This window comes from Varroa destructor, unplaced genomic scaffold (genome assembly GCF_002443255.2).
Source record: "Varroa destructor unplaced genomic scaffold, Vdes_3.0 BEIS01000001.1, whole genome shotgun sequence".
NCBI classification, from domain to species: domain Eukaryota; kingdom Metazoa; phylum Arthropoda; class Arachnida; order Mesostigmata; family Varroidae; genus Varroa; species Varroa destructor.
Window position 1 is genome coordinate 18,456,928 of NW_019211454.1, and position 25,581 is coordinate 18,482,508.

At 41.5% G+C, this 25,581-nt stretch overlaps 3 protein-coding genes across 14 annotated transcripts in view; 1 reads left to right on the forward strand and 2 right to left on the reverse strand.

The window, feature by feature from the left end:
* LOC111255634 (choline transporter-like protein 1) overlaps nt 1-6,174 on the forward strand; it is a 28,616-nt gene extending 22,442 nt beyond the window's left edge. For 8 of the 11 annotated variants that reach the window (XM_022817793.2, XM_086985451.1, XM_086985492.1 and 5 more), the window contains 9 exons: nt 258-305; nt 691-762; nt 1,635-1,811; nt 2,159-2,265; nt 2,423-2,673; nt 2,889-3,055; nt 3,494-3,598; nt 4,071-4,163; nt 4,611-6,174. In XM_022817793.2, coding sequence (XP_022673528.1) covers nt 258-305; nt 691-762; nt 1,635-1,811; nt 2,159-2,265; nt 2,423-2,673; nt 2,889-3,055; nt 3,494-3,598; nt 4,071-4,163; nt 4,611-4,694 — 1,104 coding nt within the window. In that variant the 3' untranslated portion in view covers nt 4,695-6,174. The remainder of the gene's footprint in view (nt 1-257; nt 306-690; nt 763-1,634; nt 1,812-2,158; nt 2,266-2,422; nt 2,674-2,888; nt 3,056-3,493; nt 3,599-4,070; nt 4,164-4,610) is intronic. The other 3 variants (XM_086985483.1, XR_015325085.1, XM_086985490.1) reach the window with 3 other exon arrangements.
* Nucleotides 6,175-6,879: 705 nt separating this feature from the next.
* LOC111243976 (uncharacterized) lies at nt 6,880-11,022 on the reverse strand. Its single transcript, XM_022790456.2, has 2 exons — nt 9,238-11,022; nt 6,880-8,890 (listed from the first exon to the last, which is right to left on the reverse strand). Exons 1-2 carry the CDS (start codon nt 10,717-10,719, stop codon nt 8,648-8,650), a joined length of 1,725 nt encoding a protein of 574 aa, XP_022646191.1. The 5' UTR covers nt 10,720-11,022; the 3' UTR covers nt 6,880-8,647.
* LOC111243983 (septin-2-like) lies at nt 11,022-24,929 on the reverse strand. 2 transcript variants are annotated; one of them, XM_022790469.2, is made up of 8 exons: nt 22,589-24,929; nt 17,890-18,061; nt 16,869-17,173; nt 16,482-16,655; nt 15,975-16,123; nt 15,543-15,563; nt 11,577-11,742; nt 11,022-11,169 (listed from the first exon to the last, which is right to left on the reverse strand). In XM_022790469.2, exons 1-8 carry the CDS (start codon nt 22,637-22,639, stop codon nt 11,023-11,025), a joined length of 1,185 nt encoding a protein of 394 aa, XP_022646204.1. In that variant the 5' UTR covers nt 22,640-24,929; the 3' UTR covers nt 11,022. The 2 variants fall into 2 exon arrangements, with proteins under 2 accessions (XP_022646204.1, XP_022646213.1); XM_022790478.2 differs by lacking the exon at nt 15,543-15,563 and having other exon boundaries at nt 22,589-24,922.
* Between the last annotated feature and the right edge of the window lie 652 nt (nt 24,930-25,581).

The window sequence follows — 25,581 nt, forward strand, 5'->3', positions numbered from 1 at the left end:
GCACTAGGCCGTACCGAGAGTAATACTCGAAATATCGAGATAGAAATATACAAGCACATGTTTGACTTAGCAGATTGCCCAGTGGGATAAAGCAGATAGTGGCATTCGGAAATTTAGAAATAGAAGGTCACTGATTTTAATGCGATTGAGCATGTGTCAACAGACGCGGTCTTGGATCTTCGAATGTCTTAGTAAAAAAAATTTCCCTTATCTATTTTTAACAGCTGTTGATTTTAATGCGGTGTACGATTTTCCAGGCTGTGTATCTTCTTATTCTCTTCGTACTTCGAAAACGAATTCATCTCGTGAGTTGATCAGCGTCGCTCTGTTTACGAGGCAACAGAAGCTAGAATGAATTGTGTCGCTCGATAGAAATACCATTTTGGCCTCGATTAAAAGCTCGATTGATTTTTGGCGTCTAGTGGAAAAGTTGTTTCGCAGCTCTCAACAATAAGCATGTCTATGAACTAACGATAAACAAAATAACTAAGTAGAACCTCTGTTAGTCAACGGTCCAGCGCAGATAAGCTGTCCGTCAATTTTTCCGACACATTTTATTTCTCAGTAAATCCACTATGTTACTCACATGCTCCTCGAATACCACAATGATAATGATCGAATAATGGTCTAGAAACAACAAAAATATCCTATTCCTCATGTATTGTTTGTTCCATTTGAAATCGTTTTCAGACAGCGACATTATTCCAAGAAGCTGGCCGTGCTCTTTCCTCATTACCGCTTCTCTTTCTACAGCCTCTTTGGGTGCGTCACATTTCGACGATTATAGTGTGCTAACAGCTAGGTCCTCAAGGTCCTCATGATAGCCCAGTGGGTAACGTGTGTGCCTGTAAGACCTACAAGCACGTGCTGGTTTAGGTTCGAATCCATTTTAGTCCGGCCGTAGGAACACAGTTTTCTTCGTGGTGGAAGCCAGCGGCGTAAAGTAATGCCTAACGTCTTAGGTATTAGACGAAGAACATTTAAATCGAAGGACTATAAATTGCCAAAGACAATCATTGGAAAGAAAAATATAAAAAAGTTCATCGCTGTTTGTATAGTTACCATGACGTTCCGTAGATCAATTCGGGAAAACTTACTACGGCTATCCTTCCAGCGGTGGTTATATCTAGAAAGAGGGGATTCCGGGAATCAGCTTTCACAGAGAGGATGATCGAAGAAAATACAAAAAATGCTTAGGGTAAAGATACATCTGAAGACAACCATCAAAGTATTCACATCTATCTAAATAGTGTTAGCATATTTAGCAGTCCAGTGGCATCGTGCTGCGGTTTGCTTGTCGGCGGTGCGGAGTAAAACTGTAATAGTGTTTAAAATCAAATGCCTTTGTTGTAAGTCAAACTATTAAGTAGACGCCTGCATGCAGTATATAAATTTAAAAAAACCTAACAATAATTTGCTTTGTTGACCGAGTTTTGTTGCTGCCAAGGCAGTGACGATTCTGTACACGCTTTCCAATAGATATCATAACCACATATTTCTCTGGTTGGAAGAGTCTCGCGGGGGTAGCTGCATCAAGTTCCAGCAAAGTCACCCGGTGTGAATAGCAAACGTTCTCCTTTTTATGGCTTTTGTTTTTATAAACATACACTTTACTGGCCCATTTTTTCGTTTAGACACTAGTCGTCTCGATCGGCTTCTCCGCTCTATGGCTATATTCGTTCATGTTTGTCGTCGCGGCGGCAGCTGATGTTCAACGCAAACGGGAAGACGAAGGTTATAATCATACCCTTGGCCAAATGGTGTACACGTCGAGCCCTAGTTATGATAAACACCTCGCCAATATTTTCATGGTGGGTTTAACTTCGAATTTCTCCGTATATTGAATAGAATAATGGCTATAATCGAACGCATTCTTGTCTGCATTGGAAAAGCCGGAAGCACATACTCGAAGCAAGTTTTCGATTCCTGGTACATTCGACCCATCACAACGTAGTCGGCGTACCTACTTCAAATAATAATGTATTTAGTTTTCGAAATAGTTCTTTTTATTAATTTATGGGTCAAGTGGTGGTAGACCTGTGCATTTGCGTCTCATTAAGGAAGGCTTTTTTGTCAGTGATAAGCATTTCGAAAATAAGAGATTTGTTTGTGAATAGGGCTCTACTGTTTACCGATTATACTGTCTGGCGACTTTCAGTGTGGTCCATGGCTGCATTTATTGGGACTTTTATGGTGGACACGCATCTTTCTTGCTTGTCAGCATTTCATCATCGCAGGATCCGTTGCATCGTGGTATTTTTCAAGGTAACAAAGCGTCTACGGCGCATCCTAGTATCGGCACTAGCCAGCGATTTTTTTACCGTTTTTCAGCTATGATGATTGAATGATTGTTAGATAACGTATTTATTTTTCTGTATAATATTAAAGTAAAGGAAATAATCAATAGTACTTTTATTTACAGGTACAAAAACGCCCTTGGATTTCCGATTTTACGGGCGACAAGCATTCTCGTGGCATACCATTTGGGCTCCATCATCTTGGGCTCACTATTGACATCGTTGATGCAGCTTTTGCGAATTACGCTGGCGGTTGCGAGCAAGATTGCTGCACACAACCGATGTTCACATTGTTGTACAGTGTGTTGTTCCTGCTGTCTCGCCATCTTCGAGCGATTTTTAAAGTATATCAACAGAAACGCCTATATCTTGATTTGTAAGTAAGACAAAATACCCAAAAATGAGTGAAGAGCATCGAAAATAAACTGATTCCTCATCCGTAATAAAGAAATGGTCATTCAACTATAATAGAGATGAGTTAGTTACTTGATGACCTGATTTAACGAAAACAAAACGCTTTCGTTCTTGCTTACGTTTCGCAAAAAAACTTGGTGTTAATTAGGTTTCTTCCGTGTCTTATATGTTATCTAGCTATCCACGGATATCCGTTTTGCGAGGCAGCCCATGAGGCGTTCGGCCTCTTAAGCTCGAACATTCTGCGTCTTTCAGCCATTAACTCGGTTGGCGACTTCATTCTTTTTCTTGGCAAGGTCGCTGTTGTTGCAGCATCGGTTATCTTCGGTTTGGAAATGCAGCAGGTTTGCACTAGAAGCCTTTTATAAACGCTCTCAACAGCACGTTTGTTGTCATGCGCTTTTTTGCACAAAGCCCAATGCAAGCAGTGTGATATATGAACACCTAATCGTCTCTATCGCTAGTCCCGACCTTTCGATAAACACCGTATGTATTAAGTTAAGGCACGAGAATCATTGGTTGTTTCGCAAACGGTAAGGCGACCTAGGAAACCTAAAAATAGCTGAAAGTCACATTCCTGCACTGCTTTTACCTGGTGTTTGAGCCTTCAGGTTCACGACGACGACGACGACGACGATCATAATGCTACTATTAAAGCTTTTTTTTAAACAGAGACGATTAGTATTATATACTAACCTATAGAATTTTTTATTTGTATACTAATAGCTTACCAACTGGCGTGTCTATTAATCCGTTGTATTTCCACTGGCGTGCCTTTTCAGGCAGGCGAAATGCAGGAAATGGGCGTTTCATATTACTGGGTCCCGATCCTGCTCGGAGCTATTTTTGCATGGCTGATTGCCGATTACTTCTTAGCAGTGTACGAGGTGAGACAAAATAAAGGAGACCTCGACAACACGAATGCACAACTACAAGAATTAAATATATTTTGCTTTTCCTTGTTGTTTTTTTGTCCCTCTTCGTCAGAACTAAAAAACGTGCTCTTTAACTAGTCGCACAAACGTGAACAAAATAAAAGAAAATAAAAAGATGAGTTTTATAAACGAGACAGATAGACTCAACGACGAACTAGTCGTTTCTTATCAATTTTTGATCTACAATTAAGCTTTTTTAGCGCCAGCTTCGAATTTAACTATAACCTAGCGTCAAACGCCTTCTAACTCGCTTCTGAAAAATTGCCGTACTCTAAGCTATGAGGAACTCCACGCCGAGGGTCTGCCAGGAAAACCTGTACTGTAAAAAATCTTCATAGAGAAGATAACTAGATTTATTCTAAATACAAATTGATTTAGTTGTAATGCATTTATATATATAATAAATAAAGAGGCTTTCCTGCAGATGGTGATTGATACGGTGTTTTTGTGTTTCTGCGAAGATACGCGTCTTCACGATGGAACCACTCAACCATATTATATGGGCGCTTCTTTAATGGTGAGTTCTGAATGAAGTTTTGTTGATGGCAAACGGTGTATCAAAAGCTGTCACGAGAAAAATAAATTCAAGATAAGAATGAGCACCTCTGAATACATGGCATGGAAAGTCTTGTGTGTCACATGAAAGTAATTTTTTTATGGTATAAAGCTAACATTCTAAAGGGTATTCACTTTACTATACATGTGCGTGTATTTCAATATGCAATCAAACAAGGCAATTGAAATTCGCCAGTTCTCCATGAACTTGACTAAGTTTTTTATGGTTAGCATTGCGGCGTAGGCACTAGGCCAATTAAGATTTCTTTTTTTTTTTTATTTTGAGATAATCCGTACTATCTATTCGTACCTTTATAGAGAAAGAAAATATACATCGAGGATTTCATTTGAAACCACAGATGTTTGGCTAGTCTCCCAGTAACAGGCCGTACGTCCGTGATCATTACAGGCGTTCGTAAACAAAGGACGTCGGAAGAAACGGAAGGTCTCAACAGAGAGTGCGGTAACCGTCATGACGCCGATATCAGAGTAAATAAATTGCGAAGATGCTCAGAAATTTGGGAAAATAGGTTCTTGAGACGGTTCGCTGTGAACACGATAGTACACAGAGATAACGGTGTCCGTAAAAGTGTGGTTCAATATATGTATGTTAGGAAAACTATTCTGCGAGAAATACTAGCGAAAATTCAATGTGAAACGGCAGCTTAACATAAAGTTATAGGTTGCGAGCATTTTCGACGAGTCGGGTCTTTTTAAATGAGATAATGCACTTGGACAACTGATGTCATCTTCTTTATTCATATCGTGCATAGGGACGAGTGCGCGCTGAAGCTTATTCATTAAGAAACAGGAAAACACACTGTAATCCAGAGCCACTGGGGGGATCCCAGTTGAAACTATAGAAAGACTAGATACTTGACTATATGTGTATAGCACCTTTCAAAGGTAATCGGTGTAACTAACGTTACAAAAGTAAAAATGCCAGAGATTAATAACGTTTCGAGGTCGATCTAAACACCATTTGAAAATTAACTGACACCACCACCACCACCACTACCCCTAATTTTTTCAAATAATAACTTTCTCCTTCTCTATTTTTTTTTTTTTATTCAAAAAGAATTCTATTTTAGTCCGATGAAATAGTTTACAAGCTTTTTATTTTAGTACTAAATCCGTGACAGCTTCTTGCACTGCACAAATACGCACCTATATCTTCATCGCACTGGAATCGTACCATTAACATTATCTTCACTGTTCTGATTACCTTTGATTGCTGTTGGACTGACTTGAAGATTTCGACACAAACCTACCCTATCCGATACATAAACGGCAAGCTTTTTAAAACGTAGTCACGAAGACGCGGACCACACCCAATATTGCCGTAAGCACGTCCACACGACTTAAGAGTTTCGTATCGTATTTGTATAGGCATATATCTTTTTGCCTAACTTATTAAGTCTGACAATCATAAACACTGGTTTATGTCTCGTCCCATACCTTGGTGCGGACAGCTGTGGTTTTTGTTTTACGTATATTGATACGACGTAGCTTGCACAACAATTTTATTGATAAATAATCCTAATCGGGTAAAGTTTCCGGTTCTCATGGAAAAATCCTAGCTTTATTTCTTTTATCAGATCGAGTTGATGATAAACATAAAGTGAGAAAAGTTTATTCTTTAATGAAGACTGTTATCTAACGTGCTATGAAGCTCGGAAAATCGTTAAATCTCAAATTTTTCTAACAATGTGCTATATAAGGTTGAAAAAGGTGCATGTGCTGAATTAGGATTGCGGTTATGGTAGAAATCGTTCGACAGAGCAGTTTGCTTGTCGAATTGAAATTGGAAAGAAAAAAAAACACTTTCTATACATATAAAACGAAGAAAGGAGACGACAAAAGTAGATACTTAAAAGTCTGTGTAAATGATCATACTTTTTGCTGTGACCTATGTAACAACTGTTCATTTTCGTGAATAAATAATCAGGTTTTGAACTAAGAAGGATTAAAAATTATCGTAATCTTTTTAGCGTATAGCGATATTAAGTGAATCATTTTATCTGTTTCTGCAACTAAGTCGATCGGCCTGCATGTAGTTCTGTATGTGTCGTTTTACGGGAATTGTGACTGGTCGTATTGGGAATTTGAAACTGACGTAATGGGGCCTGAAATATCATATATTAATATATAGCCAAGAGCCTGAAAGGTGCCAACGGACCACTAAGAACTTTACCCGAAGCAGTCCTTTGACATTCGTATGTGACCGATACGTTAACAATATTAAAAAGGAAATCTATACCAGTCGATAAGTTTGTTGAGATCAAGTAACATAGGTTCGGGCATTTTTTAATAATAATCACTGCGACATAGGGCATTCATAGTGACGGGCTTACTCCACAATACAGCCATTGCATCTAAGTAGCTCTAATCTAATTTAACTTACATTAGTAAAAAATCGTCATGAAACTTATCTAGCAAAGCCGTCGATTTCAAGAAGCAATACTTTGTCAAGAAAGCGACATGCTACTTATATAGTGAATAAATCAAACTGGGGTTTTATCGAGCTTTAAAGAATGCCGGAAGCCTGCAGCTTCCGCTCGCAAGTGACTCGATGTACATGTATAACCGTCTTAAGTATCATAAAAAAAACCAGGAATCTTTATCGTAATCAATTAGTATTCTAACCATTTTGAAATGTGCAATGAGGGGTCATACTGTACACTTAGGCAACGAAATTTATTTTTGCTCAATCGTCTGAAACATTGTCTCATCTTATACCTTCACATGTGTTTATATTTCTGTGTATATATTATAGCTATTACATTGTCTGCGTCTCGCAGACCATCCGGATGCCAAGAACACTCCAGCCGAGCATGACGAGTGTTACTAAGTATGAGTTGTCTTTTTCACATAAAGGTTGTGAGAAAGCATTAGATCCCAAATTACGTCACGATGTCATTCTGTGATTTACTCTGTTTTTACCGCTCTTTACCGATATTTGGTTATTTTTATCAACCAAATGGATTCAACCGTTTACATGCTACCGGTCCTTGGATTCTGTCGAATTAACCGGATCGCCTATCTTGATAGTTTCTCAGGCGACCTCTTCATTGCAGCCTGTTTGTATTGAGGCCTGCTGCTCATTTTTTTGCACACGCGCATAATGTCAATCATTCACACCGCGGACCATATACATATATGGTCTTTCGTCCACACTTCACTGATTTATCCCTTTCGCTTGGTATAAGCTACCATCAAAAACTACTTCAGAAGCCACTTACATTCATACTGTCTTATCAGTCACTCACTAATCTTTTCCTGCTACATGCTACTAATCCTTCACCGGTACGAGCGACAGCAGTAAATATGATTCTCATAATCCTCAACCTAATTCGTGTCAAGCGATTATCAGTCTTTCTCGCATCACATGTTGAGCACGCGGCGGCCTTATGGACCTACATGTGATTTTTGCAGACCCCATCTTGTAGCAGTTAGGTTGCGATGAAATCACGTTGCTAAATGTTGGCCACCGTCTTTATAAAGGCCTTTCTCGCTATGGGTATTTTCGTTGGCAATGTTTTTTCCTTTTTTTTTTTATATATAAAAAGTGGTAACAGATATTCTTCAGCTCATCCATGGCCATTTTCTTACAATTGAGGTATATTTGCTAGCTCGATTCGATCATGATGGACAATCAATATCAAAGATACATGAATTCGCGACCTATTTTGTTGGTGGCCTGTTCGTTCCACGAGCGATACATTTCTAATGATGTACCTTATCAAAAGAACGAAAACTTCATTATCAAGTTCACTTAACATTTGCTGAATTATTGTTATATTGTCAATAACTGTTTAATAATTCAAAGGTTTGTTACAAAGAGTAAATTTGCTATTATCAATCCCGAGAAGACAGTGAAATGTAAATATGTTCTTAGCGGTCAGCCAAACGATAGAACTTAATTTATTGTATGGCTAATGTTCAGAGTCTGGCGGTGTTGGCTGTGTAAACTTTTATGCTTTCTTCAATTTGGTCATTAAATTGTGTGATCTTTATATCGGAACAATTCTGTAAACCTCCTCTACATTTTCGTATCTCTCTTATATCATCACTTATACCCCATTATAAACACATACAGTAGATACCCACTATCGTCAAGAAAAGTGCTAGGAGATCAAGAAGCGTCAATAAATGCAACTAATAGATGAGCAACTTCGATCAGGCGCCAAGACATATTTGTTCCAAGCTTATTTTTCTCTATAGCAGTAGGACAGCTTTCAGACGCACTGTCGTTCCGTTTCTCATTATCAATTATTATCATCATCATCATCACCATCACTTGTTTATACGAATTTCTTCAGAAGCCCTATGTTGCACTTCAACTTCGTGTGCGCAGAATGTAATGCACGAACATTGGTCAGATCGAATTGGCATGGAAAGAAGCGCCGATGGAAGTCGGAGCTTGCTATCTGTCGTTTCTCCTATTTAGAGACATGTATAGTAATAGACAAGACGTCTCTTGTGCGACTTGATCGACGAAGTATCGCTGCTTGCGTCGATTTCGCTCAGCAGCTTACGAACTTGGCGGGGCCCGTGTTGTGCGCGTTTAGCGATCTCGCGCTCGGTGAGACGCGCCGGCTGAGGTCCCTGAGCACTGCCTCCTGGCCCGAGATCGGTCTTGGCTCGCCTGAAACGCCTGCGGCCTTGGATATAGAAGTCGGAGCCCACCTGCGCAAACGAATGGCCGAGATGCTCAATATTCTACCCAACTTGAGATTTTCCCATTTGTTACTAGTAAACTACCCTTTATGCATCTTAGGGCGCAGCCCTAAATTGTGGGCATATAGTTTATAAGGTTAGTTGTAAAATTATACGGTTATTCCATAGCCCCTCAGATTAGACTACAATACATGTCGGATTATGTAAAAAAAATAGTTGAAATGATCAAATGAAGAAAACACACCGCGTATAGAATATATGCTATCATACACGCGCACAATACCGTGTATATACGCCATATTAGTAGGATACACTAAACTACAACAAATATCTACAATGAATCGACAACTACTTGCCTCGGACGGTGTAACACTTAGCTGCGAATGTGACACTGGGCTTGATCCACGACTGCTTGAGCTGCAACAACTGAGCGGATAAGCAGGTGACGGAGATGGTGACGACCTGCGGTACCCTTCAAGTGCCTGCAACAAACTGGGACCCAGAGCCTGGTGTCGATGGTGGAGCTGCATATCGGGTGCTCCTCCGACGCCTCCACGATAAATTAATCGGGACAGACGCTTAGCGTCTGCCGAGTTTGCTATCATAGGGTTTGTCCTTGAGGAACTGGGAGGTCTTTCACGGAAAGTGCGGCCGGACGCCGGAAATGACGAGGATTTTTGAGCTATTTCTGGAGGTACCTGAGAAGGTCCTGGTCCATAGCTTGGTAGGCCACTATCTACCTCTGTTGAGGCCAAAGGCGTGAATATCAGTCGGGCAATAACTGATGCTCTTCTAGGGGTGTCGTGACTGCATCCCGCTCGAGGCTGTAGTCCTTGCCTTAATGCAGTCGAGGATCTTACTCTTTCTGTCTTAATAGTCTGCTCAGCAGGAGTAGCCCGTTGGTTAGAAGTGGAAACCATGGCTTCACGGGCTCGCCGTGAAAATTCGTCAGTGATCTCTCCTAGCAAATCGACCTCTAAGTCTTCATTTACTCGGTAAGAGAACGCACACGCCTTAAATTCGGAGTTTAAAGTCGAGGTGGACAGGTTGTCTGGCGCCCTAGCCGGTGATACCTCCCGAGATCTCGCAATCGACGTAAGGTGATGAGCAAGCTTTGCACCAGCCCCCCGCAAGGCTGATAGAGCACTCATGGATTTCGAATGTGTCACGCCCTTAGCAGTCTTGTAGAGTCGACCAGGTTTAGGTAGACGATTTCTCAACAGCCGAGACGTAGTTGTTTCCGATTCGCTCGATACCGTAGTCGCTGTAGTCGTATAGTTCTGTGGCGGGGTATTACCAGTATCCGACATTATGGAAATGCCACTCTCTGAATTAATCGCAATGACCGTTCCCGGCAGACTCACATGACGCTTTGGTTTCGGTATTGGATTGATGATGGTCGGATCAACTCCAAGTGGCAGTGTGGCCGACAAACCTGGCGGCACCGCGCTGTTGGCATGATCACGTCTTGACGGATTTAGAGTTCCATCAATGCCACTTGGGCGCGTGATCGTCTTGTAAACGATTCTCGTTGTTACGATCCTGGTCTTTCCTTCGCCGCTGCCGCAACTCCCGGCCGTTTCTGATGATGCATCATGACTTCTAGTGACGCAGCCGCCATTGCTAGCCCCATTACTTGTTGCGTACCGATTATCTTTTCGTGTTAATCCCCGCTGTCCTGTCGAGGAAGGTCTGTCATCCCCAGGGCTCACAAGGTAAAGTAGCTTGCTCCATTGAGCTCGCTTGGAATCGTCTGCCTCCAATTTTCTGCTTTGATTTGTCACAACGCCACCCGGTTCCCCGTTATCGGCCGTTCTCGATGATGGATTGTTCGTCATAATGATCTGTGGCGTTAAAGGAATGCGATGGTGGATGCTGTGACTGCTTTCATTGTCGACATCGATTCCATTACGATGGTGGTTTGCCTTTACCGAAGTTCCCGAATATGGACGCCGATGAGGTGGAATTGGTGGAGGGCTCTGATGTGGGTGCTGTTGAGGTTGTTGAGGCTGATGATGAAGAAGATGATAATGTTGATGCCGTTGTGTTCTTGTGTTCACTGCAATTGCCGTCCTTATTGAAGAGTTTGTGCTGGTAGTAGCCGTCGTTTCTGAAGTTGATTTTGATGGCAGCTCTTCACGTTACGCGTGAAGCAAGTCATGGGAGCCTCTCCGCGAACGTGGATCGGTGGCGGTGTCCGGGGTCGTGCAGCCAGATGGAGTTCCAGACCTTGAAGTGTCTTTTAATTTAGCCTGCATCTGAGCCAGCATCTCCTGCATCTTTCGTAGCTGCGATAGTAGGAATAAATCGAATAGGAATATTGAAAGAAGGGTGAGTGCCTTGAGACCCTTGTTTATTAAAATACTTGATATGTGGATTAATGCGGTATAAAACTAAGATACGTGCTTTAATTAAATATATTTAGCTAGTTAATCAATACACAAGGTGGTCAAAAGCTGGTTTATTAGGAATATGATTTAAATCTATGCTTGACGAAAAAAATTCACTTGCAACTAAAGGCAAAGCTGCTTTCTTACGGGTCCAATCGCATACTGCATTAATTGGAAGTGCATTTTTCCGAACTACAAATATATTTTTTCTTTATTCTCCGAACTCACATCATGTTCGATTATAAAATTTACGTTTCACCCAACGTCAGTAATTTACGGTGTCGGTTAAAACGGAAGGCGCTCACCTCAGCTTCTTTCTCCTGAAGCAATCGATCTGCTTCCGACAGACCTGCAACGGCTGCCTGTCCATCACCGTCACCCGTTCCTGCTCGAAGGCTTTGAATGTATTCGGCACGATAGTTCTCGTAATGAACATCTCGGGTCACCTCTTTCAAGTCCTGCATATGCGAACTGGAACATCGCCGAAAACAGAAGCCACTACGTCAGTGAACCTATATTAAATCTTTCGTACTTGCTAACTGACCACAATGGAAGTACGTGCCACTACTGAACTGATTCCAAGTATTAGTTTTCTATCTTTTGTTTTTCGACGCAACCAAAGCGATGGGCAGCTCGCAACCAATTCGTTTCTCCATAGGATATAGGCAACCTTACAATCAAAATATAAAACTAGACTTTCAAAAATGTATATATAACACGTTCGCAGTACGGCAACCACGTTCCGCCCGGACAAGGAAAAGAAATTGATAGTTGAATATCGATAGGGAAGCCAATATTTGGAACATCTATGGAGAAACCTACAGGTTGGGGCTAGCCTAGCTAACATTTTTTGGTACGATAACAATAACAGGGTGGTTTCAGCCATGTACTTGCTAAAAACATATAATGAGGACGCTACTCAAGCAGAACGCCGCATTTCAGAAGCGTAAGCGGGCCGCGGTCAAACGTCAATGATGGTTGAGTTAGATGGATAACCCTGCTAGGCGGTCTCAATGAGAAGTTTGCACTAGATGAGGAACCAGTGCCACTGCAGATTTCAATGCGCAAACTGTATTCCATGTCCTGCAGCAGCCCTGATCCCTTAGCGAGGGATCATGGTAAAAACAGCAGAACACACATTACAGGCCTATGCATGTTGTGCCGCGCCAAAGAACACTTACACAAATATACAACATTCACACAATCTAATATTTTATATTATGTTGTTATATCCTTATTTATACATGTTAGAATTTTATAAGCAGTCTTACATCGACTAAAAAAAAGGGCGGCAGGCCGGCATTTTTAATCTAAGGTGTTTGTTCTGTATCGCACGCGAAGATTCAGTCGCTCCAATCACGATAACTCGACTAACCATTTGTGTACGTTTATCCTTATGGTACACTGAAAAAAACTAAGAGGTGTTGCATACAGCCAGAGACTTACATCGTGGAGAAAATTAAAATGTTCTCTAATACACTATCGTTCAATAATTCAATTTCTGTCGTTATTACCGTTATTTTTGACAGTTGCCACGTTAAGAACCACTGACTTTCATCAATGATTTCACCCGAAGCCTCAGAACGGTTTGCTATCTTCATTAAATTCCGGTGTTTTTTTAATGCCAAGAAGCCTTTTGGAAAATGTCACATATGTTGTCGCATATAAACGTTTATTTTTTGATAGATTTTTCACCAATCTAAATCGATTTTTTGTATTGCCATCTTTGATCAGTTCTATGTTGTTGCAGCGTAAACTACAAAAATGAGTTCTTCGTACGCTCCTGGCGTAATGCTCTGATATCTAATCAGTTCACCTTGAAAGCAGCCATCATTTCTCTCCTGTAATCTCTTCTCGCGATTCCCCCACTGCCTGAAACGAAACTCTAGATACCTACCTCAAGGGCCAACAGACAGGCCATCTTTGTTGTTTCAACAAGGGTGGTAAATAGTTCAGAGACCTAAATACCTACTGAACGTTCACATGTTTATAACAATAAACGGGGAGTTCCCAATAGCAGCGTCACGATGGGAACACCACAACCAGTTGACCCACAATACCTTGCTAGGGGTGGCGGTATGCCTAGTCACTATGCCTAAGACCGACTCACTCGATGATTCATTTAAAATTATCCAGGCATTTAACAGGAGGTCATTTAAAGCTTACAACTGACTGCAAATGCAATTATACGACTTCCTAGTTCCCATAGAGCATCGCATTATTTAGACAGCGAACCTAGGAGTAAATGCATTGCCTCTCATTTATACCCGCCAACCGAGGAAAAAAAAGCCTACTTTTTCAGTATTCCCGTTAGGCAGAAGGCGAGCTATTCGATACAATCATGTTATTTTCTAAGCTGATTTCCTTGGAATCAATTTACCCTTTATCAGAATTTACTTGTCTCAGTTTCGTCTCGTCTCGCCGAGTCATCTTTGCAGTACATGAAATAAAAGCCGTCTGCTTTTGAGTCATTCAGAGGACTGTCAACGGCCATACTCTGGCATAAATAATTTCGATTTCACCAGACAGCAAAACTTTACACCTTCACGTTTCAACCACGCTTTTACATACGCTATCTTTTTCTCGACTCGTGAAAGCACGAGTTAGGTTAACACTATTGCATGCCCCTGTAGTAATGCAACGCGTGATGTGTTTGTCTGCTAAATTTAGGGATAAGTGTTGGTCTATCACAGATACCTCCCTCGTCTGTAAGCTTATGGAAAAAACGACACTGACTAGCTCGTGACAAACTTCAAACAAATCAAGTGCACAGCTATAGTACGCTTAGACACTCACGCGGATGCTAACACACGTCATTCTCACCATTTGATGGAACGGTATTTTTGCTATCTAATGAGCTCAAAGGCACTCGAGAAAGTAGGCCAAAAAGCACAACAGGTTTTCGATAAAACAGACTTTGATATTGCTATCATTATTAGTGTTCGTATATGATTTCATTATCCTGGGTTGAGCAGGTAGATGCCCTTTGTCGCGTGTAAGATTGGTAACAATTTTTGTTTTAATATCTACTAGTACAGTCATGCTTGGCGAACCGACATGAACGAAGACGCAATATCCCACATTTCTGCACGTACAATGGGATGAGTGCTCTGAAAAAGTTGCTTTTTGTTTTGTTGATACTAGTGTTGGTTTTAAAACAACTATAAACTCCTGGCTTGCATCTGTCCAAATTATTATTCAATAAACACCATATGAATAATGGACAAAACGGTGGAAACCGACTGAATTTTAACCGCCGCCATTTCTCACCACAAACGTACAAAAAAAGAATTTGTACGTTATCCTATTTTCAGAATATATATATAGGGTCAGGTAGAAAAGTCTTTCTGGTTACTGGTATCAGTGATTTTTTCTAGCTCGTGGCGTTAAAATTGGAGGCTTATTTGAAGGACATTTATCACTGAACGTTATATTTACATTACAATAGATTGAATAACATTCGACAATGAATCGCGCAATATGAAAACGTCACTACATAAAGACATTTGGTATAAGTCAATTGATTTTTGATTCTATATAGTAAGCATCTACTTTAAATGTACTATGAGTTGGGCTCTAACAGATGTAATTGTTATATTGTTTTAGTGTACTGGTTTTTCTGTTAGCCAGCAGTAGGCGAACTGTGAATGGGTCCCGAGTGCCTTTGAATTCATTAACGAGACCAGCGCCTAGGATGCTCAACGATATCACGCCTTCCAACGACAGACAGTCCGTTATCACCAAATGAACTTTTTCCATTCTCTAATTGATTCTTCGAAATTTTTTGTTCTCTTTCGAACGCCAGAAGAACATCCAGGCTAATATTTAACATACGCAATGGCGAAATAGTACAACTGCTTTTTCGAAACGACAGCGAAGCAACAGATAGCTGTGGTAAGATTTACTTCGCTTCCAAAAATTCGGTGAACTACGAAAACTGTAATCCACTCAGTCAGATGTGAAAAAATGTGGGGCATATTTGAATCTATGGATCGCATTCTGCTCATTTTTGGGTCATTTACATCACGCTGCAGCAGGAAGGCGTGAAACGTCTCTTGGCTTTGTTAAGTCGAAAGTGGATCTGACGGAAGGAGTCATTGTGTAGGTGGCAAGGAAACAGCACGAGCAGCCGTAAGGAGGCCAGTTTCTAGAAAAGTCTAAACAGGACGGAGGAGGGCATGGAGCCATGGATATCCTTTTGGATTATCCATTCGAGACAATGTAATTGTGTCGAACTGATCGAATGCATCACCCGAACATCGAGCATCTACCTGAACAAACCCATGATAACTCTGCCTCAATCATTTGGCGACGAGAGGGATGAGTCAACAATGTCGTGAGTCGCGATCGAGCCGCGAGCGTGTATCAGTGACAACAAATAAACAAGGAAAAAACGAGAGGCCAAGATAACAACATCACAGCGGTTAGAGACAGATTAGTATTAATCATAATAATTATAATTATAGGATAAATTCATTTATTTCTTGTAAGCATGGCTGTCTCTTTAGGAAGGTTAAACTATTTGTTGGTACTGAACTGTCTTAATTCAGAATGAATAACAGAAGCCTTTTTTAGAATGGCTGTAAGTGTAGGCCATTTTCTTTATCAAGGTTTCATAAAGATTTTTCTTTTCTACTAAGCGAATGTTAATTAAATGTTATAAAAGATCCCTTTCATTTTTTTTATCTTCATTCAAAATTTACCTGATTAGGAAGGTGCGTAGCTTGAGAAAGTCGGAATGTTTAGGGTTTTCGACTTCGACCACACCCCAGGGGTAGACGCGGCCTCGCACCTTTCGACCCCCAACCTCAACAGCCTGACAACTTGACACCACCGCAAATGGTATACTCTCCTAGAATAGATCGATGTAACAAAACGAAATATGCAAGCAAAATACTTATAGCTTGGTTAGCTTTTCGGACAGAGCAAACGATATATATATTCAAATGTGACGCAAAATAGCCTAGCTGACGACGTGGACCCCAAAACTATTTTACAAAAAAATGTAACTACGCAGTTTTTGTGAATTGTTATTATCAATATACTTTGACAATATTATTGACTACTGAAAGACAAGCCTGACAATCTGAAGGTCGGGTAAAATGATAACGTAAGCTAACACGCTCAAGACAGAGTGAAGGTACGAAGCTAGCCAAGTTCAATATTGAATTTTGTGCTAAGCTAACCGACTGCGCAATTCTTGTTATTACCTTAAGTTGTCGGTCAGTGTCCTTAAATTCGTCATCTTCATCTTCGTCGCATTCGGGTAGTTGGTATACCATGACTTCATGGCATTCAAGCTCTTTAAGGACGCGTTTTTTCAATTCGGCAACCTCTTTCGGCGTAAGCGTGTCTGCCTTCGCTATTACTGGTACAATGTTCACCTAAAATATTAAGTTCAACAACAGTTATAAACAGACGGCTGGATGGTGTTTAAATCGCCATGCGTAATTCTACAACACTGGTTAAAATATAGAGATCGAATCAAGACAGCGCACATTGCCTTTGCAGTAGGTAGGACATATGCCCCCAATTTTTAAGCGTATAGGCTTGGTTTTCCGAAAGGAGGACGAATGTTGAACATAAATTAGTCCGACCTTTTTATGTAGCCGCTTCATGAACTCAATATCCAGTGGACGAAGCCCATGACCCCACGGCGGGATGAAGTATAGGCAACAGTGCACCCGGTTGTCAACGATGTTCTTTCGATTGAGTCCGCTTTCATCGCGGAAAAACTGATTAAACTGTTCGTCAATGTACTTCTCAATCGCGCGCCATGAGTCCTCACAGTTCAAGGCATCGCCAAACCCGGGCGTGTCGACCACCGTCAACCGGAGTCGAACTCCTTTCTCTTCAATCTCCATTGTTTTCTTCTCGATATACACGGTCCGCTCGATACGCTCTGCAAAGGAAAGATTGAAATAACACCATTAATAACGATAAAGGCAGTCGATTCTATGACATATACTAGACGGCATGTTTAAATTATCAAATTAAGAATTAAGCTTCAAATTAAGATTATGTACAATATGCGGCATCTAAACGGGAAGAAACTTTGGTAGGCTGTTTATTTGGCTTTTTTGATACCAGGCGGAAGCCTGTTCTTTTTCGTTATAGTGGTAAACAACGAGTCGTTGCCGCATTTCAAACTATTATAATGCCTCTTAACGTTCGACAAAGCCCTTAACAAGATCAAAAACTTTTTCCCTAAAATCGGCGACCTACTTGAGTACGAGTTTGTATGCGGCTTTGAAAAATTTGAAAGAAAATAAGGGAAACCGGAGGATCCTCAATAGATTTTGGATTTATAAGATTCAAAAATTCGAGGTTTTTTATTTCATTTTTGATACACAGCAATTTTTGGAGAGCAGCTTTTTTGGAGAGGAAACTATCAGGTGCTATTTGGACAGATTTGGTGCTATCCAGACAAGCTCCGAGAGTTCGTTTTTTTTAAGATTTTTTGCACCTTTCGGAAATCTCGTTTGACACATTTTGAGCCCTTGCATCTTTGGGACTTTTAGATTGCTATCGGCTCGAAGTTTAATTTCAAATATTTCATACTAATTTCATCAAAATAAATTATTTTGATGACAAGCGCAAACTAGCGGCAGTGCTTACCATCAACTGAGGGCAATTTTCGATCCTCATAAAGATCCATCAGAAAGAGGGAGTTGATAAGGGTACTTTTTCCAAGGCCAGCTTCACCGACGACCATAAGGGTAAAGTCGAAACCCTTTTTTACTGATTTACGATGCACCTGTTCGGGTAAAGTGGCAAAACCGATCTCACCCTGTGAAACAAATTCAGAGAAAAAACACGATGTTAGATAAAGACAGCATCTTAAGTCGGCACATAAGAAACGTTATTGAAAACGATCTTAGAGCACACAGATCCATTGTGGCTAGACGCATTGTCATCAACGTAAAAAAGGCGAGGTTAAAGCCGCATTCGCTGAAGCCACATTATACTTCGTTCACATTAAGACGCTGCATATGAAGGCTAACATGTGGAACTGGGTGGTCAAGGCTATGAGACATCTATTTGGTTGTAGGAGATGAAGTTCCACAGAGGCACCTACTTGCTACACATGACTTCGAAACTAAATAGTATGAATCGAAACTGATTGGTGAACCCGTTAACAAAGAAGGCACTCACATATGTTAAAGGGACACGCGTCTTTCCTGGACACAAAAGACATCTGCGTTTGCAGATAATTTGCTAATCTTCTAAACCCTGCTGGCTAGGGCTATGGTCCTATTTCATCAGTGTGAATTAGCCTACGTATATTTTGTGATATCGTTACTCACTTATTGCTTTTTTATGTACTCTTTAGTTGCAGGAACGATTGACAGCTAGCAAAGGCTCCAAATGAATGATACCTAGGTGTAGTATTGTTAACTAAGCCTGACTGGTAACTTGCAGAGACAAATTGGGACGGATTGATAATCAAGCTAATGCGGCTTCTTCTGTTCTCATTAAAAAATGATCACACAAAAACAAGCGCAACACTCACACTCAAAAGACTATAAATGAATGTTCTGACATTAAGTAATATAATATGGTGTACAAGAACCGCCATGCTACTGCCGTTAAGCAATGCTTCGAACTGGTTGCTCCCAGCACGAAACGAAGCATATCCATGTTCGGCTCTGAACCCAGACCGCCCCATGTGTTCCCAAGTTTACCTAAATAGCTATAGTTATTTAAATGATCAGCAACTGACATTGGATTTCTTCAACACACAAAAGTCATACATTTTTATCATTTATAACTTCTGCTTGGAGAATAAGCTGATATATTTCGAATAACCTACACACATCGAAAAAACACTTCGCTTTCGTGTTAGACGAAAGCCAGCGCTGCGGCTACATGATTGTTGGCGTTATAGCGTTTTCCATTGTCGTCGTGTTTATTGTCAACTGTGGCGATAGCCCAATAATATCTGCATATCCATCGTTTAGTTCGTGCACCATTTCATGGCTACATTTCGCTATGTCTGTAGACCCATGACCTGCCTTCATCACCAGCCGCTGTTACTTCATTTCGACCTGGGACAAAGCACCATGGTACGCTGGAGTAAAATGACAAGCAACGTGTCCAATGTCGCTGCAAACGCGAACAAGCAGCGCTGTTTGCGACGTTAGCAATTTAATGCATACATTATGTGATAAATAAGTAGGTGATTCAGCATCATCTAGTAAATTGCACACATGAGACGGACACAAAACCCACAAAGGACAAGACGGTGATGCCGTTGCTATACGATCAAATCACCATTAGCCGTCTCGTAACGGATGGTAGCCAACGCTCATTTCGCCGTTGTACTAATAAGACCCGAAGAAAGCTCGCCCGAAGAATGGTCTAGCGTGTGCGTTTGCGCGTGTATATCTATAGGGGTTTGTCTATGAATGTAATTAGTACCGTGCGAGATGGCACGAGATCCAACTAAGCCCCAAGAAACGAATGTGTTCCAAGCTATTATCATCAGCGCTTTTCGTCATACTAGTCCTATCTTGGAATTCCTGCCCGTACCAAATAGGCTATGATCGATATGTCGAACTGCTACGGTGTGCCGCTAGTGATACAAAGCAAAATCGGGAATACGCGTGCGAGCGTATAAAAAATAATAGCTTGAGCTATTTCGCTAATTGGCAAAGCAGACCGCAATCATATCACGTGAGCTGATTGGAATGGGTCAATAAACCCTTAACTCACATCATTTGTAGGTCGATAACATGGTCTATAGACTTCAAACGTGGACGAAAAATTTCCCCCATAAGCGAGTTCTGTGGCAGAGCTTTGATTACGTCACGCGATACGTCTATCTGCGAATAGATATTTATTATCAATAAAATAGACCTTTCATGCTACTTTTATTCTGTAATTTTGCATCTTTAAATTTACCGATGAAATCTAACTTCAGTATAGAGAGTTTTTCGTATTGTCTATAATTCTTATTAAAGATTCCGATAATGCTAAACGTTACAAGTCGATGGTAATTTACGTCGTTCGTCTGCCCCGTTGGTTTCTATTATAATGCAGTGAAGATTCGTCGCAACAGCGCAGAACTAAACACGGTTATCTTCGCGTTCATACGTTCCTTTCAACCATATCAAATCTAATACCGGCCATAGAATCGTAAAGCCTTCGGTGGTTTGAGAAGTGGCTGCGCAGACATGCTTGTCATTTCCAAACAACATCTTCGCAGTGTTTGACGCTGTCTGTCGACAGCATTGGTTCGTTCGGAAGAATATAAGTTTCAGGTAGCTTAGCCTGTGTTGTCGAGCAGTGTTTAGCTATTTAGGCACACTTACAGAATTGGGGTACAGGTTCGAAACAAGGAGTGTACAGACACGCGGTTTCGTTTCGGTAGAAGGAGCCCCTAGCCTTTTTAAAGCAGCGATGCTTAACAAGCACAATAACACCAAACATGAAAATTTCAAGAGTACTGTGTGCTAGCCATTTAGATTGCTGTTCCGCCCAGCCGAATCGGCTTGCTAAATTATGAACAAACACAAACAGACCGCATTGACAAGTCATTGGTAGAATATATTAATTCTTCTATCGTTACATCTTTATTATTATAGTGATCATGGGTACCACGTTTGGCACATTTCGATGTTCTGTGTGTAACCTTCGCGCCTTCTAGGTGTCCGTATTCAAATATAATAATCTGGGACTGATAAACGGTGTTACGCTAGCGGGCTGAGAACGTCTTTTGGAATGCATATGCTCATTTTACATATCCACACAGCGGCACCAAATTATAAAAATGAAACGATTGACTGCAGCCGTACTGCTGATAATGATAGCACTATCTGTACGGGTTCATAAGACTAATAAGAATTGGCATTACGTTTTTATTATTATGACTACCGTAGGAGGCCTATCAGGGTTGATATATGAAACGAATACTTATATCGATTGTAGATTCATCTATCTTGTAGATCTACCTTGCGAAATTGAGCGTCGTACTTGTGCTAGTGCTCTTACACAGTAAAATTTCTTATTTTAATGCGAAAATCGTTCTTATATTGAACTCTGGATCTAAGTTAGTTTGTCCAACAAAGTTTGTTTAGAAAAATCGAAACACTAATCGTTATTACAAGTTACTGGCAAATGTTAGTTGACTTGGCAAGAAGAGACTTAAAACGATTTGTTTGAAAACTTTTACCTGATTACTACTTGAATAGTATATTCTATTTTGCCCTTTGTATATTCACTCGTGTTCTTAGTCTGTTTTCTAGACAGTCTAAACTAACATATAAATATTATAAGCACTTTTTATAATCTATCGATTAAAGTCTCTTAGGGGAGCTGTTAGAATGCGCATTTGAATGACTTTTTAACATCGGCAATTGACAATATCATTTCACTTCAGCTATATATCTATCAGAATAACTTATTACCACCGAGGTACTAGTGCTTTATGAGCCGCCGATTGAAGCTTACGTCCTCAGTCAGGACCCTCTCGTAAAACTAATGCGCTTCGTATGGCCTTCGAGTGTCCTAGCACACGCGCTTCTCTCTAGTTAGAGCATCCATTTCGATCCACGACACGAAGTGCATGCTCCAACGGGCGTCATTTGCCCCACCCCTTCCAGCTGCGAACAGATAGTGATCGCGACTCCCATTCTAGTGAAGAGCAGAGATTCATGGATACCAAAATTGAAGCTTTCTTTCGCAGCCGACAACCTTACATTATTTCCACGCACGGCGACGAGCGGGTGTCGTTTTTTATCGTTGCGAAAATTGTTGGCTTTAGGGTGTGTATAGTGATAATTTACGGTATATTTTTGCACCTGTTCAAAATGGCATATATATGTTGAAGCAAAATTAAAGCAGTTAAACTTAACGACACTTAGAAGTAATAGCGCTTACACGCCGTGGATACTTTTCAGGCGCACTGGGCTCGAATCGAATTACAGAGATTTTTCGTTAGTTCCTTTTGTTGCTTGATAGTACAATTAATGTACCAAGGCAGCTGACCTCAACAAACGAGTCGAAAAATCAATCTACCAAAAATGATAAGTTTCTCTGTTTTCCCAGTACTCAATGAACGAGTTTCTTTAAAAATCATATTCGCGCTGACTTGTTTTGAAATTGACAACAAACAATACCGTTGCGTTAGTTGAATTTTTTTACATCCTAAAGTCTGTTCACACAGTGTGCACAACGGACAAAAATGTCCTAGTCATGTTTCACTTATTAGGTTATAGTATCACAATACGTTCAGTTGGTGCAAATATTCTACCCTTATTTCTACGCTCCAATTATTGGATAAATATTTTCTACTTAAATTTTCATTTTCTCTTACCTCAGGTGCAAGGGGAGAATTTCGGCGGTGATCTCCGGACGGCATTCTCATCCTACGAAGTCTTCAGTTATGCCTCGAAAGTCGACGTCACTTCGGCGCAGCCTTTTGCCGCCTTCTACTTTAGTTCATTGGCTGTCCAATTCGATGAACCACCGTCTACAAGACAATCACCAGTCGTGTTCCACCGATTCTTCACTCAATATAAATTCTAACTTGAGCTATTCGACAACTCATCATTTGAATAGCGTCAGCTGCTCTTCTGTTTCAGTGGTCCGAGGCCCATTAACTCGAATCGAACACAGCGGTTGCGTTCACACAAAGCCACGATTTTATTTTTGCAGATGTTGATTCTTGATGCAATAACAACGGCAATTGAGACGGTTATCCTTTACGTCGTTGCTGTGAGTTGCCCACACTGAGGGGCTTTATGGACAACAAGCCATCTGGCGATGTGTCTCCGGAGCCGATTTCCTTACAACCTCCTAGTTTCGTAAAACGTTTGCTAGTCTTGTTTTTTGGTTTCAATCAGCGCAGTGGCGCGCTTTGGTTGGTCACTAGGGCCACTATCTAGTTATCGTCAGTTCACGGTGGAGTTTCGGATAAAATCCGGTTTTCTTCACTGAATCACACCACTGATACCTTTTTTTAACAGCTCAGTCGATTAATGCATCCCATGGTGCCGAAGCGTTTCCTCGATGCTCTTTGGTTGACTTGTCTTGTTCCTCTGGAGCGCTGTACAGTAATCTTGTCTTATATACATATATATACTAATACGATACTACCCACGTACATATGTATATATAATTGGTAGTTTAACTCGAATAATGGCTGAATGGCAGTGTTTCCCCTTTCCTGTCCCTTTTCTACTTCGTGGTTTACTTTTATTGTTGTTGTTGATGTTGTGCGCCTTTTCTACTGGATGGGGTTACTGGCTTGAACCTCATTCTCTGACAGTAACAACAGCAATACTGTCGATATCTTGTCAAAACACCCACTGGCTGACGCACGCACGATGTGAACCATGTCGGTGCGAACCAGACCCTCGAACCATTCACGGTGGCCAGTATTGTGAAATGCTGGCACCGAATATAGCCGGTAACGCAATACGCTAGAAAGCACGCGAGCAACTTTATGGGTCGCTATAAATTGGCGCGTCAATGGAACGACCACGGCGGAGGACCCTTTCTGCCGTCTACGTTACCACGGAGCCACCGTGATTCCCGCGCGCGTCTTTACTATCTAGCTTCACCAACTGCTGTATACTGTAGCTACGCTGTAGCTTTGAGATATCAAATCGGAAAGCACTGTCAGCTGCGCACTGTTATACTGCGACCGCAGCCGTCTATAACACGGTAGCTGGAAGGCTTCTAGGTCGTTACTAGGCTGGGACTAAATTTTGCTTCACGAGTGAAGCCGATTGTCAAAAAGCCGCAATTACTGGCGCCATCTGCTCTGCTACTAATGGTGTCACTTTTCCTGTTTCTTGCCAATTCACTCACTAGCTGGAGATCATTTGAGGCCTACTCCGTGCATTCTCACTATTTTTTAATCGTTTCAATATAACCAGTCCTGGCTCTTTCCTACGGCGGTCAAAGTTTAACTAATACAGAGGAGACTATTTGCTATTCTTGCTTATTCGAGATCGGGTTGCGCGTCCTGTCAGTTGTACAGGCGGCCACGGCGGCGGCGACAGCGGCGTTTGTGTGGCGGCGCCCAGGGTGTTACCAGTGGAGCGTTGCTCCGGTGATCGTTTGATGCTAGCGACTCACCGCCACTAGAAGCTGTTGCAGCGGTGTAATATGGCAGCTGCCGTGAGCTCACGATTTTGGACTCCGCCTGCTGACAAGCTAGGCAAGTGAATTCAGTCACCAGCGCCAAACAACTGCTCCAACGCTGCAGCAAGCACTACAGACAACATTTTACTGTCGCCGCCGCTGCGGCCATTACGGGCTACTCAGCTCTGCCACTACCCAGGTGCACACTCTCTGCATCCGGCGGAGCACCCAGCGACGAGCTAACCGGAGCACCACGACAAGTACCACTCTGCTCGACAACTACCGCAGCGCTCTTGGCGCTGTTCGCTCCAATTGGAAGCCGCTGCTGCTGGCACGGCCAACGGAACCGATTCCGAAGCGAAGGAGGCGAGAGGGAGAGGGCGAGCGATGTCGGAATTTAGCGCGACGCGGGGCAGGGTCCCGGCTGCTGACATTGCTGGTTTTTGGTCTTCCGGTGATCAGCGGCGAACGAAAGCGAGCAAAACGAGCTGATGCGCTTTTCATAGGAAGTGCTGAAACGGCTGGCGAGCTGGATAGAGGGAGCACTGGACGCGAAGGATTCGATCGGGAGCTCGAGTAAGCAGGCTGAGGGGCCAAGGAAGACAACAAGCAGCGAGAAACAAAGCCTAGAGCTCACTCGAACTAAGCTCGATAGAGCGGAGAGAAAGAGGAGGGGAAACCGGAATTTTCGAGGTCGACTCTGTCTGATAGGAAGGATCTGGCGTTTGATGGCGCCGCCAGCCCTCCCTTCACACAGGCTGTTGTAAAGGTTGGGGCAACAGGAACGGGACGTTTAGGGGCAGGAGGAATTATAAAGGGCATAGTGAAGGCCAATTTTATAAAAGAGTAGAAAAAAAGTAAATTTTGCGAGAAGCAGCGATTTGGCGCAGAGCAAAGAAAGAGTTTTGTGCTCTGGGATTGGGCGAGACTTGCGCTTAGAAAAATGTAGGGAATAAAGACCGCTGAGGTGTTTAGGAAGATGAAAGAGTTTGTTTGTATTCACATCTATATGCCATCAGTGTTTAAGGACAGAAAAGAAGTTGAGTTAACTGTATTTTTTATAGCTAGTCTAATAGCAAGTAGTTAAAAGCGGACCGTTTCATCGCATTGATCAACTTAGTTACTTGTTAGACAATTTCTGTTATCGAAGAGAATTTTAAAAGAATATTCAAATTTATAAATAAAAGAAATAAGAAATTTCATAATACAATATATATA

Bases quoted from the DNA above. Each gene is read 5' to 3' on its own strand.
- LOC111243976 (XM_022790456.2), bottom strand. From the start codon at position 10,719: ATGACGAACAATCCATCATCGAGAACGGCCGATAACGGGGAACCGGGT. The intron at 8,891-9,237 runs GCAAGTAGTTGT...TCGTTTGCGCAG, and splicing joins TAAGTGTTACACCGTCCGAG to GTGGGCTCCGACTTCTATAT.
- LOC111243983 (XM_022790469.2), bottom strand. From the start codon at position 22,639: ATGAGAATGCCGTCCGGAGATCACCGCCGAAATTCTCCCCTTGCACCT. The intron at 16,656-16,868 runs GTCGGACTAATT...TTAATATTTTAG, and splicing joins TGAAGCGGCTACATAAAAAG to GTGAACATTGTACCAGTAAT. The intron at 11,743-15,542 runs GTAGATGCTCGA...GCGATGTTCCAG, and splicing joins GTTATCATGGGTTTGTTCAG to TTCGCATATGCAGGACTTGA.